General features: G+C 41.7%; 1 protein-coding gene across 1 annotated transcript in view; it reads right to left on the bottom strand.

The window, feature by feature from the left end:
* The window catches only part of DGKI (diacylglycerol kinase iota), a 415,071-nt gene that overhangs the window by 267,950 nt on the left and 129,781 nt on the right, over window positions 1–17,340 (bottom strand). The window contains exon 2 of the mRNA XM_026511631.4: window positions 5,245–5,353. Within this exon, the coding sequence (XP_026367416.3) occupies window positions 5,245–5,353 (109 nt within the window). The remainder of the gene's footprint in view (window positions 1–5,244; window positions 5,354–17,340) is intronic.

Genomic DNA, 17,340 nt, shown 5'->3' on the forward strand with positions numbered 1-17,340 from the left:
TATTAACATGGCTGACCAGGGCCAGGACCTTCACTGATTTATAGTTGGTTAGCTCCTCCTGACCTCTCAGCCATCAGATACCTTGATCAACCTGACTTAAGAGTTTTTGCAGTGCAGATGGGAGTGGGGAAAATGTTGAGGGGAGAGTCACTATCAGGGACAACACCCAAACCTGAGGTACAAGAGCTAAGGCCTGAAGACACAGGTTTGTTTGGACCCGCCACCTGAAATAAGACTGAAATGAGAACATGAGCATGCACGCACCCATACACACCTGCCTCCTCCTGGCTCTTCATTCAAGGTTTCTAAAGATAAGATGACCTAGTTTCATAACCCAGTTTAAACCAATCCCGCGTGAAGACTCTGTTTCCCTAATCTTGTCCCTGAACCAAGTGGTGAGGTGGTGTATAACTGTGTTATGTTTTTACCTGCCTCAGAGAAAGCATTTCTTTTCTTAGCATTGTCAACTAGAGGAAAGAAAATATGGTCTGGATTTAGATTCTGGTTTTGTTTGTGTTGAACCTATTTTCCAAGTCCTCAGGATTGGAGGAAATTTTCCAAGGAGGGAGGGAAAAAAAAAGAACTAAAATTAAAATTGACGTTAAAACCAACATGCCCTTTAAGAAAGATCTGGATGACTTTTCCACCATTGCTTTGAAAGTTGTTTTAGGCAGTGTAAGGGGGCAAAAACAAGTTGTAAAACACTGGAGACAGAGTAAGACCTACCTCCTATGCTCCTTGCTATCATACTAAAATGAGGGAAGAAAGTTCTAAGTACAAATTAAGTCTCCACCGTAGAATCAGGCATAAGACATTTAAGAGAAGACACACAGTATCTATACAACAGACATACTTCTGAAGGAGCTAACTCACTCTAAACCAGAAACTTGGATTCCAGCCCAGGAGATGAGAATTTTTTTCCCTTTTTGAGTATTACTCCCTTTCTGGCAATTTAGCTTGTTTTCCCCAAAACGGGCTTGGCCAACATGCATGACATGGTGTCCACGGGAGCAGTTCCTGCAGGTTGTCACCATGAAGGTGAAGAGGGGATAAGTTGGGAGGAATGAGATCAGACCACTGTTGTGCTTTAAGACTTAACACAATGCATTATACTAGGAAAGAGATTTTAAAAGAGTTACCTACAAACAATGAATCATGGAACACTACATCAAAAACTAAGGATGTACTGTATAGTGACTAATATAACATAATAAAATATTTTTAAAAAATAAAAAGTAAAAGAGTTACCTGGAATTCAAATAGCATAAACCCATTTATTTTTCAAAAGCAGCTTTGGACTCTTGTCTCCCAATCTTTTCAGGAACTGGAAATTATCTAAGGCTGGTCAACTCCCAGTGAAATGTCCCCTTCTCACTCCCAGTGAAATGTCCCCTTCTCACTGATTGAACAGAAAAGCTGCAATCAATTTGTCCCCTGACATTTGCAGCCAGGTAGCAGGTAGGCCTATGATGCTGTGCTCTCCATTGTGAAGAAGAAAACCAAGCAGAAATCATTGTCCCTCCCTTCAAGGAGCCTGAAATCGAACTGAGGACTCAGAATAAGAAAGCAACTAAAAACCTTAGAAACTTTGGTTCTAAGGTTTATAAGACAATGTACCGTGGGTAGGGGTACTGTGAGGAAACAAAGCAAAAAGTGAATAAGATAAACAGAATTAGTTCAATTGAAAAGATGGGCATGACCTGGCACAGAGCAAGAGAGGAAATCTCTATAGGAAAGAGCAATTTCCACATATGTCTACTATTGTCAGTAGAAGGCTCAGGCACCACAGTGAAGACTGATATGGCTACTTCCCACACATCAACAGAGTTCTCTCCCTGACATGCATGGAGGTGCGAGCTTATACTCAGGCTGCAGGAGTGAATGTTTATGAAGAGTCACCAAGAAAATGAGACCATGTGAGACAGAGAAACTGATAAGTCATAATAACCATTTGAGTAAATCACAGCAAGAGAGAAGTTTTGGGACATTAAGGAACAGTTGAAAATAAGAGAGAGATAATACAAATCACTAAGCAGGGAAATGAGAATATGAATCCTTTAAGGAAATTATTAAGTTTGCGTACCCAACACGTCAAACCGACACCTATAATATATACACCTGGCCAAAGTACACAGGTGCCTACAGTCTAGGCTCCAAATCAGTGCCCATCTGTGTCTCAGGCACCCCCACCAGCAGGCTGCTCCTCAAAGCCCTTTGCACAAAGATACTTAGGAAACAGTGGTGCCCCTTTCTGAAGACTTTGGCATGAAGTCAAAACAGCACCCCTTTGGGATTCTACAGTAAGTATAAATGTAGGACTAAGATTTTAATTCCAGCTTTTATGCACCCTGATTTGTCTTGCAACTTCAGATGCACCATGAACAGCTTCTGTATCTGTTTTTTCACTGGTGAAATGCGGAGAGGGGAGGTGATGTGAGTCAGGGGGTCATAGTCCTATAGGCCTTTGAGACGATCCTCATTCCCCTAAACCCTCCCCCTTATTTGGGAGACACATACAAGGCTCCAAACCAAATCAGAGATCAGTAAACAGTAAGAGTGAATAAGTGAAGATTGATCATTTCAATGCCTTCAGTCCAGAAGAGTGGGCTGATGGAGGGAAACAGGCAGTCATGCTGCTTTTCCACAGGGAGCCAGGCAGGGGGCGGGATAAGGGAATGGCAGAGACTGGTCCAGCCAGTGGCCTGGGCTTACACTTTAAGCTGAACAGAGAAAATCCTGGCTCAGCAACTTGAACAGACCAGCAAACTAAGGTGACATAAATGAAACTGGTGAAAAGCGCATTTGTTAGGGAAAGCCAAAAATTTTGAAGCAAGGGCAAGTCTTAGGGGGAAGAAAAAAAAGCTTTAAAATGTTTTTAGCCATCTGCCTCTTCCTCTCGTCTAAGAAAAATGTTTTACATGATCATAATAAGGAACTGTAGTGTTGGTCACTGTTTGGCTTCGGTTCACTAACAGCAATGTCAGCCCACGGTTATTTTTTTTCAGGGTGACATCTTTATAGATCCTTCCATGTCAGATCTCCAAATATGCCCTCAGATGGAGCGTCTTCAGAGCAGGCTTTCAGCATTCCCTCCATTGTTAAACATCCCCAAAGTGTTTCCTGCCATGCCATAATTTCACCGGGGCGCCATGACAGGGCGCCCACAATCAAAGGAGAGGGAGGAAGAAAGAACTTAGTTCTTACTTGCTCTTCCCCTGCTATGTAGTGCAGCCTCCCACCACTAGCCCAAAATACCATTCTGATGAAATATTAGAGTGCATACATCTCTACAGGAATCAGAAAATAATACCTTCTTGCCAAGCTTTGGCCCAAGCAGGACACCTCTTTTTAAAAGCCTTTTCTGATAACTATTTTCACCGTCAAATAGGGATGGAGCATCCTTCCTGGCACTCCGTGACTCTGGGCTCCTCTATTCCAGGTGTCAACACCCCATATTCTTGCTGCTGGCTTCTTGTCTGCCGACTGCTTCCCGAGCTCCTTGAAGGCAGAAACCCCATCTTCCTCCCTCAGAATCCCAAGGAACCAGCGCAGGCTCTAGCACAAAGCAGGGACTCAAATGTGTGATGATTTAATGAATTAATCCATTACTTTCTTTCTGACTAAACAAATTTGCAGGCTGCACCAATTACAAAGAACTTTCACACTTACTGCCACGTTCAACCCTAATTACACCCAGGAAGTCCCCCTTAGCGAGGGGCCACAATTGTCCCCGTCTACCGATGAGTCTACACTCAGACGGAAAGAACTCAAGTGACTTGCCTAACGTCACACACAGGGCAAAAGGATTTAATGACTTTTTCTATATCAACAATTTAAACTATCCTTCATTAGAATCCTACCTCTCAAATAGGGCCCTACTACTTTAGGTCAGAGGATTGTTTAGGCATCAGGAACGCTAAATCCAGTGGTTTGGGTCCCTGATTCACAACATTCTCATCACTGGACCAGGAATGTTGCTCTTCAATCTCATTTATCTGCTTGTTTATACATTGAATTCTTTTTAATTATATAAACACTGGTATGAATATATTCTACACTCCATTACGGCTTAAGGATTTATCAAGTAACTGTCCTGGAATAAAGGGAAACTCCAGGAAAGGAACATTCTTCCTGAGCACCAGTGCCGCACGAGCACGCGTGACCAGAGTACTCTGAAGACTCTTATCAAGGGGAAGCTGCATCTCAGTGAAGTCCAGTCTTCTGCCGGGTACTTCAGGAACGTAGGGAGCATACGCTAGCATGTGTCCAGAATGTAAAGTAAGAATGCCAATAAGTGTGTGCTTGGGAGAGAAGAAGAATTGTTTTAATATAAAAGGACATTAAATCATGATGTATGGGCTAAAAAAATATATTTTAATTAAAAAAACACTTCCTTTCCTCCACCCTGCAATGCTCTTTCCCATGGGAGAACATGAATTATCCCCACTGTTCAACTCGACTACAAACGCTAAACAAGAATCACCATCAAGACCAGGCTGGCAGAATTTTAGGGCAGCCCTCCTCTACCTTCATGCTGTTCCCTACATTCACTCCTCCAGGAAGGGACAAAGCCTTTCAGTCCACAGTGATAGATGTCTTTGACCAAGAACTTGACTCACTGAAGATCCTCAATAAATGTATTCTAATTTTAGAACTTCAGAATGCAATCTTCAGCTCAAGTTAATAGTTTTTGTGGATGTCTTTTGGTTACAATTAGCGACTATACCCAAGCCACTGACACCAGACCCATCCACCTTTGTGTTGGGGGCAGAAGTATATCAGACGGGAGGGCATGAAGTACCTAAAATTTAAAATGAAATCATCTTCTTTCTGGGGCGGAGGGAGTGGGACAAACTCCTAAAAGGAAAAGAAGGCAGTTTGAGCTGAGGAAACTAAGCTTAGATGACACGAAGTTGCTAAGGGTGAGCTCCAATCATCGTCAGGTTGGCAAGAACAATAAAGCATGTGCGTAGAGATACTTTTTATCTCACAGCTGCAAAGCCAGGCAGTAGTGCCTCAAATGATTCATGAAGTTTTTATTTTAGTTTGACACACGTCCGATTTCATACACAGGAGCTATGTTGCTGGAGGTCGGAGAATGGAACTATGGCTTGGGTGTTTGAAGACTGGTCAGTGAGCGATATGGGAAATGATTAAGTCTTGCCTTGTAGCCATAGGGATCCTGAGAATGAGAGAGACAGACATGCAATTGAATCACGTTGAAATGAAAAAGCCAACACCTACGCTCCAGTCCAGAGTCGCTCTGGGCTCCTTCGCTGGACCATTTGCCACAGGAAGGCTGAGGGGATGTGCGGGAGCCAGGTGCTGCAGGCCTGCCCGGGAGATTGCTTTCCTGCAGCCAGAAGAAAAAAAAAACACACACAAAGAAAAACCAACATCAGAAGGTCATACACAGCGAAAAATTTCCCCTAGGGTAAAAACAATGCCTGAGTTAGTCTTCCACATGCAAAAACCCTTGCAAATGTATTGGAATCTATGTCTCTAAAGTGCATGGCCAAAGTAGAGGGTGGCAGGTCTCAAAAGACGGGGAGGTTGAGGGGACCAGTTTGGGGGCAGCGTTGCTTCAGAAACAGAAATTAAAATGTAAGCCTCTATTCAGGGTAGAGGGCAGAATGCAGGTCTCTCCTTTTACAAGGAAAAAAAAAAGACCTAGGGCCTGGGTGGTCACAATACTTGGACAATTTTAAAGCTGTCAAAGGCTAAAGGAAAGAAAAGGAGGCTCGTGGGGTCTTCTATGGAAATTCCTCCATTTCCCAACAAAGTGCTCTCCAAGCAGGTCACAGCGCCAAGTTCAGTCTTGCTCCTCTCGAGAACATTCTCTCTCATCCTTGCAGAGGACTTCCACAGATAGCTTGAAGTTCCAAATGGGGAAAGACTGATTGGTAGCTGCCAAGAAATAGCACATGCTGGAAGACCACTATCTTACAAGGCCCACGGAAAGACAAAACCGAAACACGTGGCTTACACTAGGTTTGTTACGTGGAACATAACAGAATGCAGGTCAGAAAGGAGGGAATGAATCAGGAGAGGTTGAGAAAGTCAGCCCTGACCTTGGTCTGCAAATATAAGAAATAAGAGGAGTTGCTTTAGCAAGCAAATTTAACAACTGCCGAGTGAAGGGAAGGGAAGGGAGATGAGAGCCTGGTGGACAGAATGAGAACATCAAGATAGAGGAAGAAAGCAGGGAGATCTTGTGATACCATCATTAATAATGTTAAGTTCAATTTCTGAACAGCTCCATGAAAAATGCCAGACAAGGGTCTCAAGCTTCCATGTAAGTGCTGATTCATGAATTAACTAAGTGGCTCCCTGGAAAGGAGGGGTTTTCTCTCCACAGGAGTGTCCACCTGTGCTCTGAGAATCACCTAAACTAGAATCAGGTGGGTCTTGTGACTCTGCAGCTGAGTCCTGAGTAGGTCTGAGGGTAAGGCCCAGGAATCTGCATTCACACATGCTTCCTTCTGCGAGCTAAAGTTTTCAAACTGCTCTATGGGAGTGCGGAAGGACGTTAAAGAGGATATGAATAGGAGACTCTCCCATATGCACCCTCAGAAAAGATAAATCTAAGAACTCAGAGACTGATTTCAGGTTGATGCCTGATTTACAGAAGACTGGAAACCTAACACTCGACCAATGAACATCCACCAAGATTGTCTCCCCATCCTCAAGCTACTGAACTTGCTGCTTGGACTCAGGCTAGACTCCCTGTTCTTTGCACACCTGGCCTTAAAAATAATCCACCCAAACTGTTAATGGACTTGCCTGTAGCTTGCTACAGTTTTCATGTCCTGAACTGCAACTCCTATGCTATTCTCGAATAAACTCAGTTCCTGGTAATGCAAGCTTGCCTTGGTTTCCCTCTTTATTTAGGCTGACAAGAGCAAGTACGTTTGGACAAGTGGGGGAGCACTAACTTACCCAGGCCCATCAAGGAGGGGAGCCTTGAAGGAAAGTATCAACAACTTCATTATGTACTTTACCCCCATTAACTCTTGGCATCCTATCTCAGAGGATGTGAACATTACAGTAAGAATCTGCCATCTTGGACAGTGGACCTACAGATACACGGGGTCCCCAGGGAGGCCCAGATCCTCAGACTCCTTCACCCATCTCACTATACAGAGGAACAAGGCTGCAGACAGGTAGATGGGGGAAAGCCAGGCAGTGGTGGCCAGATGTACGGTCCATCCCATCACAACTGAGCCACTGAAGGGAAAGGAACTTGCCCGGGAAAGGGGGACAAGTAAGAGCAGAATGTAAAAGCTCCATTGGAATCTAAAGGCAAATGAACTGTCTGTTCTGTTCACTGATCTCTGCAAACTCCACCCAGAAATGGAATTTGTAATTGACCAAGATCAACAGTAGCCTCAAAACCCAAAGCAAGGCTGGGTAGAATCCAGAAAAGAATCCAAAACCATGCAGCCACTGATCAGTGGCCAAGTATGTCTAATAGCTCAGCAAGTGCCCAGCCCTTACCCCCCCCCCCCTTATATTCCCACACAGGAAGTCTCAGAAATAACGTCAAGGTCTTTAGTAGTCGGAAGTGATCATGTCAAGCTTGCCAGTAGCCTACTTTCAAAGCTCCCACTGGGTTGCACACAATGTACTTGCTTTATGTAAATCCCCAAAGAGTCATTACAACTGTGTAGACCTTTAATGAAGACATTCTGATGACACAATCTTCTCTTCCCTCACTTTCACCAAGGCAAATAATTAACAACATCAATTTAGCCCCTTCACTGGCACCAACTCTTTTGGGTTCCCAGAGCCAATTCCAAAGTTGGCAGACAGGTGGGAGGTGGGGGTTCCCACAACATCAAGCAATTCTCAGACACCAGCAGAATGTGCCAGAATTCAACTTAATTCTGATACCATCTACCCAGAGCTGGCATCAGATTCCACAGGTTCAGGGTTCAGTCCTACAAGATGGCTCCCCACCCTCACTTCAGATGCCAGTCACAAGTCCCAAGCTGTTACCCGTGCTTACGGCCAACCAGCTAAAGACTGGAGGTTCCAATGGCCTCCTCCTTAGGTTTGATTCATTTGTTAAAGTAGTTCACAGAACTGACAGAAACACTTACTTAATTAACATTTACCCATTTATTAAAGGAGATAATAAAGGATATGAATCAACGGCGAGATGAAGGGATACAGTGGGTCAAGTATGGGGAAGGGGTGTGGAGCTTCCATGCCCTCTCCAGGGGCCTCACTCTCCCAGCACCTCCACGTGCTCACCAATCCAAAAGCTCTCTGACCCCCATCCTTTTGGGTTTTTATGGAGGCTTCATTATATAGGCGTGATTGATTAAATCATTGGCCATTGGCAATTGATTGAAACTTCAGCCTCTCTGAGAGGGGGCTAGGAGTGAAAGTTCCAACCCTCCCATCACAAGATTGGTCCTTGTGGCAAACAACACCCACCCTTGAGTGGATACAAAGTCACCTTCATTAACATAATGAAAAACACCCCTTTCGCCCTTATCACAGGTTTCAGGAGTTGTGAGCAGAGGTCTGTGGATGAAGACCAAATACATATGAGAAATCTATTTTGGTCATCTGGATGACCAAACACATATTGCTTATAACTCACAATATCACAGCTCTTCACCCCGAAGTATATTCCGTTCCACTGAGCAATAAGAAAAGAACACTGGAAGATTCTTACATGGTGTTCCTTCATGGCCCACGCATCTTTTCTTCACCTGGGTTCAAGGAACTTCTGTAACATTTTTCTTTAGGACTTTTCTCTGGCTTTGAAGGAGGCTGTATGTAATTCTAAGTCACAGCTTTCATCCCAAGAAAATCAGATCTCTATGGAGTCAGAATCTACAGGTCCCACCTTTGATTCCTTAAAACACAATCTAAATTTCAGTGTTCTAACAAAAAATAGCAAACAGTGCCTGAGCACAAGGCCTTGGAAGAGCTGAAGATTTCCTAAATCTTGGGTAAATGAGGAAAATACAAGTCCTTCATCCTTTCATGAACAGCCACAGAGAGCTGTGATCAGAATCAAAAAGAAGGGAGGGCGTACAATTTCGCTGGCACAGTGGACACCACAGGACAAATGAGTTGAAGTCACCAGAAGTTGGAGACTCTGACCACCAAAACCTGTGATCCTAATTAAAACCGCCAGGAGGGCCGCGCTGCCGAAATAACCAGATTAGAGTTTGAGGGCTGCGTGAGTGTCTCTGGAAGAGCAACATGGCACTAAGAGAAGAGACGCACCTTCAACCCTGACTAAGCCCTGCAATGAGAGTACAGTCGAATCTCTTTCCCAGCCGTGAATAGAAATGATTAAGTAAGGGCTTTCACTGCTTATTTATTCCTCGTTGTCGATACAAATTTAAGGGTGGTTTTCTGTAACATGAATAGAGGAAAATTGTATATGTACGACATATATAAACACTTATTAGGAGGAAAATAAGTAAGAACCATCAAAGCAGTCCCAGTTTGTAACTGTAAATGTGCCTCACAAGAGGTATTACACAAGAAAGAGAACAGGAAAAAGATCTGTAGGGACTACAGGGAGGTAGGAGGCGACTTCTGATTACAGCTGTTTCCATCCTTCTAAACAGCCATGTGAGAACATCCTTTTCTCCAAGAGCTCATATATGTATACACCTTTTGTTCCAAAATAAGAAAGCAATTTCATTATTTCTCAGACCTCAAAATTAGTGTAAGTTATTTTTCTACGTGGGTTCATCTTGGTTGTAGGAGATGACATTTCAGAGCAGAATTTGGGGTGTGTTGAGGTGGCAGGGATTTTATGTTACAATATGCTCCAGTAAAAAAATCAATCAATGGGGTTTCAACATCTCATTTTTTTCCTCCTGCCCAGAATCCTCCCAAACCTATAGTCAGTGAGACAGTGAGATGGCCGCGATCCTTCCTATTAATTTTACAACAAAGCTTTGTTGGGATGGCTATAATGGCAAAAGAATCTTTGAAAAGGACAACTGCGATATTAACTGCAAAACAGATACGAAAAGAAAATATTCTATAATGTAGTTCTAGGTGCACAAAGTCACGGTTAATGTCAATTACCTGCCATGAAAGACCTCGAACATATTTAAAGTATAAAAGCCACCTTACATTTTAAATAGCATTCTATTATTTCCTTTACTTCATTCAATAAGACTACAAACTCCTAAAGGACAGGGCTCAATTCATCTACTAATCTTATTACATTCTAGCCTCGGGGTAGACACAGCAAATAGTCAATAAATGCTTTCTGAGTTAATGAATGAACTTGACCAAAAAGCTAAGCAAAACAGCTTGCTGATTAGATCAAGGGTTGAGAAATCTGATTAGGAAGATTTGAATTGAAGATCCCAGGCTGTGCATTTCGGTGATATACTTTGCAGGGAGGGCCAGAAATCCTTCAAAGCAGCTCTTTAAAGAAAAAGGCAAAAGAGGTAGAATTCGGGGTTAAGAAGCCTAAGAGACATCAAAACGGCTTTGTGACCAACGTAAAATAAAATCCTATTGCTATAACATTTGTAAAGGGCATAGCATAGTGTTAATATTTTTATAATGTATTTGTTGAAAGAAATGTGTAGCATATATTCTTCACAAAGAGAATTTTTTTAAATTTATGGGAAAACATATAAGTGGTTATTTAGCCAGGATACCCTCTAATTATCCATTTTGCAATTTTCTCTCAATTCGCTCTGGTTCCACCCTGATTCCAAGTTTATATGGCTCCTATATTCAATCCATCCCCATCTTGCCAACTCCCTTTCTGGGTGATTCTATGAATAGAATAGAATGAGGACCCCGCCTGCTGAGCAGAGAAGCACCAGAGAATGAAGAGTTTCCCTTAGCCAGGATGTCTTCTAAGAGAAGCAATTGACACATTAGAGATTGATGAATTCATCTTGTTTTAGAAAAAGAAGCAGCTGTCTAGAAAGGTACTCCGTAGCTTGGTTTAATTCCCCAAGTGCCTCAGGAGGGATCTTAATCACTGTGTATGTGTTGGTGTGCTTTTCCCCATATGCTATTTTGGGACTAACTTTGTTTATATTCAAAGCAGCCCACAGTGCTCCTTGGTTGATCTAGACGAGCTGCCTGTAAGGTTAAGGATAGTCCACATGATTAAAAAAAAAAAAAAAAAATTGTCCGAAGCCCCACACCAACTCCAAATATCCCAGTAGAGATTTATTTAGGGAAACAAACCTTGTGTAATGATTTGAGCCTGAACCCTAATCCACATTACATATGAACACAAAGTAGTTTTTGACATTGCATTGTCTGTGCATTGAAATTTCCGAGAATGTAAATATTATTGAAAGAAAGGTTGTTTTTAGTTTCCTAATGGTTGTAAATCATTCAAAAAATTGCTTCTGGTGTTGAGTCTTCAACACCGTGTGCCTCTGTTACTTTATGTTTACAGCTGCTACTTCCACGGTGAGTCTCCAAAAGCGGTGCCTTACCTGGCCTGTGGTGGAGCTTGACATCAGTCTATTTAAAAGCTTTCTAGGTATTTCTAATGAGTATCCTGGACTGAGAACCACTGTTCTACATAGATGTGGAAGCATGTGACTACTTCATTACATCTGCAAATGTGACTAAGCCCTGGCATTTACACATTGAAATATATTCATTCATTCAATGATGTATTTACTGAATGTCTATTTTATACCAAGCACCGCTCTAGACGTGTTAAGATGCATGAATGAAGGGGCGCCTGGGTGGCTCAGTCGTTAAGCGTCTGCCTTCGGCTCAGGGCGTGATCCCGGTGTTCTGGGATCGAGCCCCACATCAGGCTCCTCCGCTGGAAGCCTGCTTCTTCCTCTCCCACTCCCCCTGCTTGTGTTCCCTCTCTCACTGGCTGTCTCTATCTCTGTCAAATAAATAAATAAAATCTTTAAAAAAAAAAAAAGATGCATGAATGAATAAAACAGACATAAACTGCTGCCTTTGGGAAGCTTATATTCTAGCAGGAAATTCATTTTGCCAGGTACAGAGTCATTTTACAAATCTTACATATCCCTCACAACAATGAGGGAGGTACTTTTATTATGCCCTATTTCATAATTTTTTTTAAAAAAAGGATAGTACAGAACAGTTAAGCTACGTGTCCAAAATCACACAGAGAGGAAGAGGTACAGGTGGGATTTGAATCCAGGCATCTAAATCCCGATTGGACATACTTAACCATGGCACAACCCCACACTTCTGTGAAATTTTGATAGCATACATGTACGTAGCAAAAATACATACAATACAGCTAGATTCTTACTATGCCAAATTTCCAACTGCCTCAATTACAAATGTCCCGTCTCCACAACAAGAACGTAAGCTTCTCCTAGAAAGAGGCCAAGCTGGGAGGCATTCAAGTGTACAGATTAAGAACACACTTGACCTTACCAATCACTAGCTCCATAGTCAAGGTGCTTGAACTCTCTTAGCCTTGGTGTCCTTATATGTAAAATAAGAACAATATTACTCAACTCAGAGATAAATTTAAAAAGAAGTGTGCAGGATGCTTGGCACATAGTAAGCACAAAAAATATTCACTACTATTATTATTCTCCTGCATATATTGGCATCCCCACAGCATCTAGCCAAAGCTAGGTATATGGCAAATCTCTGAATAAATATGTGCTTTTTATTTGATTCCTGTCAAATATTCCAAGTTCCCCGGACACTTCCGTTCATTCAATAAACATTTAACAAGCTTCCATTAAGTGTCAGACAGTTCAAAGGGGTTATTCAAACAGAAGTGTCTTCTTCTCGTCATGGTAAATAATTCCATGGTTGCCAAAGGAATCATTCGTCCCCCAAAACCTGCCTACCTGCCCAATGAAAATTAAAAAGCACCATGCTCTCCCCTCAGACAAATTTACCAACATATTTTTAAATGTCATCCAAGTGCCATTAAAATTATTTATTTAATTATTCATGTAAATGAAAGCAATACCAAAAAAGGAATTTTTGTTGTTGTTGAATCTATAAAGCACTAGGGCTGCTAAATGCCCCTGAGAACTTGTGAACTCATCTGTTAAATAAGATTTATTTCCCAAGCCTAATTCATCATAACTACATTCCAAAAGCAATGCCAGCATGGACTTGTTGTGAGACGTGGCAATAAACCTCGTTTTAAAACAAGGAGAGAGATTTCTCAACTGGGATTCATCAGGAGTCAATGACATTTTTCTTAAGGTAACAGTTGAGGGGAAAAAAGTAAACCTTGGGAATGGAGAAAAGGAATCATACTGTTATGGGTTGAATTGTGACCTTATTTAGAGATAGGGTCTTTACAGAGGTAATCAAGTTAAAATGAGGCCATTGGGGCGGGTCCCAATCCGATATGACTGATGTCTTTATAAAAAGGGGAAATTTGGACACACACACACACACACACACACAGGGAGAACACTGTGTGAAGATGAACGCAGAGACCAGGGTGATGTGTCTACAAGCCAAGGAGGGGCCAAAGGTTGCCAGCAAACCACCAGCTGCTAGGGGAGGGGCCCCCAAGAGATTCTTCCTCAGACCCTAGAAGGAACCAACACTGCCAGGCCATTGATCTCAGACTTGTAGTCTCCAAAACTGTGAGACAATACATTTCTATTGTTTGAGCCACTGAACGTGTGGTACTTCATTACAGCAACCCTGGCCAATGCACATACTTCAAAAATAGACCCAAAGTTTGGACATAGTATGATAAGGCTTGGCTAACTTCAGAATGTTGACTTTTCTTTTCCAGTTGCCCCATGGAACTTTGGGTACCTTCCTGTCATTATGCTACCTTTCAGAAACTAATAATACTTAAACAGAAACACATTCCTATGAAAAACCAGTGTTAAAAACAACATTCTCATACAAATAGATAGTGGGCATCTGACAAAGTTTTATTTAACTCATTGAGGAGGTAGCCAGCAGCAAAGACAAATGCAAAATCAAAGTGTGTATAAGAAATTGAGATTTATGATAGAAAATAAATATCTAAAAAGATTGTTAAATAAAACAAATGAACGAAGAGGAAAAGAGAGAGGCAAATCAAGAAACAGACTCTTAACTATAGAGAACAAAGTGATGGTTACCAGAAGGGAGGTGGGTGGGGGGATGGGTAAAACAGGTGATGGGGATTCAGGAGGACACTTGTAATGAGCACCGGGAGATGTATGGAAGTGTTGAATCACTATACTGTACACCTGAAACTAATATTACTGTATTATTAATATTGCTGTACATATGAATTTAAATAAAAACTTTTAAAAATACAAAATAAAATAATTGCTAAATCAGATGTAAAATTAATTATCTTTCTACAGGTTGATAAGAACTTAATCCCTTGCCATTAACTTTTCTTGTGGTCTACAAAATCACAACTCATCACTTTTTCATAGGTTAACCTTTTATATCTTATGGGGATATAAATTGTTAGCACTTTCATCAGTTTGGGATTATTAATCAAATATACAGGGACAATGAAATTACAGAGCCCAGAAGTACCAGGTAAGAGTCAATTACTCAGTAACAAGGTTCTACTTCTATTGGAGCAGGTTAATTAGAATATGTTCTAGTAAAATAAATAAATAATAAACTTTAAAAAAATCTTAAGTCAAATAACCGTTTTCCCATTATCAAAATTTGGGATAATTTTACTTCCACTACTCATGGTCCAAGTTATTATATAGAATTCCTTGTGTAGCTCTATACATGTCTGGAATACTCTAGAAAATCTCCTGAAATAAATTATCTCACTCTCCAAATAATAATAATGACAATTTATTCCTTACCTTCTTCAATTTCCATAATTTTTGCTATTTTCTCTTAGCTTGCAAACTGATTCAGAGACAGAAGTGTTCAGGTTTACTGGAGAGTTTGTGGGGAGAGTTTGTGAGGGAAGGAGAATTGGCAGCGAGAAGCTGAACTGTGATGCAGTCGCCCCAAAGGGTGTAGCTGATCGAACATGAGGTTCTGGAGCTGGAACGGCCCTTCAGAGCGGTTCTAATTTCAAGCAGAGACGAGACCTTGCAACTCCACATGCCCCAGTCTTCGGCGATGGGCAGCCCCTCGGGAGAGCGGAAGTACGGACTAGAGATTCTCCTCCACAGGGGCAACACCTGAGAAGGGGCACAGCTGTAGACCATTGGCAGCCAAGGCTCCCAGAAGCTGGAAAGATGAGCACTTTGGTCCTGAGAAGGCATGTGGGCAGCAAAACAAGCATCCTACACACTTCTAGTACTCATGACAAACTCAGGAAATGGGTAATTTTATCATGCCCATTTTGCTAAGGGAAAAACTGACATTAAGCAGTTGGAATAACTTACATAAGCCATACAGCTAAATAAGTAATAAGGCCAAGACTGGAGCCCAGCTGTCTGGCTCCAAAGGCTCCATCGCTCTGCATGCCCTCTAAAGGGGCCGAGAGAAGAGAAGGATCCAGAGATAGCACAAGATCTGGGTGTGCAGTGGATTGAAAGTGACCAATGAAAATGCCCCAGTGTCAGCGTGGCTGAAGGACATTTTAAAAATACCATCTAATGTTCAAGTGGAATTTGTTGAATGCTGTGATGGAAATGCTTTCTTTGTCTCCTCCTCCATATTTTCTACCTGCACCTAAATCTTCAGGGAACTCTATTCCTTGTCTTAGAGGCAGTGGAGTTTTATGAATGTGGAAATTGAAGCAGCTTAATTTTACATCTAGGTCAATGAATACAGAATAGATGTTGCCTACTGGAATAGAAAGATAATCCAAAATTGAACAAATTTAGTAAAAGCATGAGCCTGAGAACAGAAATAACCTTAAGAACATAAGCCCTCCGGGAATTCACAGAAATTTTAAGGGAAGGGATTTGGATTTCCATAGGGTTCTTCCCAGTAAAACTATCAACACAAAAAATTTAATGTTAGAGCCTCCCTCTTCATTTCCATGCCAACACTCCACTCCCTACCCCCTTCAGTTTCCATCACCCTGCACCTTCAATGCCTCAACAACAGTCTTGCTCAACTGGTGGCATCACTGAATAGATCATCCAACACAATTTTGTCAACTGAAGGAAGTTTAGGATATGTCTCTCATAAGAGTATCTGCATTCTCAAAAGGGACTCATAAAAATGCAAAAACTTGCGTGACCCAAAGGAATGGAGTCAAATGACATTCAAAGTAGTTAAAATAATTTTCCTAAGGCACAATCCAGAATATTGTAAATAAAAATAAGGTATGGGGTGAGAGGCTGGTGTTAGAAGCAGAGACCTACTTACCTACTTTGAGGTTAGCCCTAGGCAAAACGGCTAAGTTTACCGAGAGACCCAAGAGCATATCTACTACATGTTGAGAAGACACTGCCAATTTGTATCTGTGAGGGAAGGGTCCTAGCAAAAAAAAAAAAAAAATGAATTCACTTCAGATTGTTCCAATAAAGAGACTTTAATAAAGCAACTAGTTAAAGGTAGGATTAGGGAACAAACCACTACCTAATCTCAAGACCTACAATAAAGCTAAAGAAACCAAGAGCACATGGTATTGGAGAAAAGAGATATCAAGGCACCATGAAACCAGAGAACAGCTTTATGGTTATCTTGGTGCAGTAAACCAGAATTAGTATAAAACTAATCCAAGTTGTAGACTTCTCTTTAGCAGACAAAAGACGTCCAGGCACATCAATCTGTTCTCTTATTTCTTATTTTTCAAAGCTTTTAGTCACATTTGCAACTCTACTAAATTCTGAGATCAACTTGGCTCTCAGCTGTATCTCTGAATGCTAGGTAGACAGCAAAGTGACTTATTTGAGGTCAAATAGCTAGTTGGTGGAAAAGCCAGGAATAGAAATCAGGTCTGTTCATCCAGCCCAGCTGGTCTACATTATCACTGTATGACCTCTGTCCATCCCATCCAGTTTGGCCTGCAGGTGTACATTTTCATTTCTCTGTCTCCCTAGCAACTAATTCATCACTCCCCAGATCTTCATGTTTCATATACATCTTGCAGGCCTACTTGCAAAATGAAGGCAGGAAGGAAGGGAGGAAGAAGAGAGAGAGAGGGAGGGAGGGAGAGAGAGAAAGAGAGGGAAGGAGGGAAGGACAGAAAGGTGGGGAGGGAGGGAGGAAAGAAATGTAGAAAGAAAGAAAAGAAATAATAAGAAAAACCTTCAACAAGCCAGAGAGAGAAAAAAAAATGTCCTCAATATGATAAAGGGTATGTATGAAAAATCTACACATAACATCATACATGATGGCTAAAGATCAAACCCTTTGCCCCTAAGATTGAAACAACGTAAGGATATCTGCTCACACCACTTCAGTTCAACATTGTCCTGGAAATCCTAGCCAGTATAGTAAGATAGAGGGGGGGGGGGGGGGGGGGAG

This window comes from Ursus arctos, unplaced genomic scaffold (assembly GCF_023065955.2).
Source record: "Ursus arctos isolate Adak ecotype North America unplaced genomic scaffold, UrsArc2.0 scaffold_3, whole genome shotgun sequence".
Taxonomy (NCBI): Eukaryota; Metazoa; Chordata; class Mammalia; order Carnivora; family Ursidae; genus Ursus; species Ursus arctos.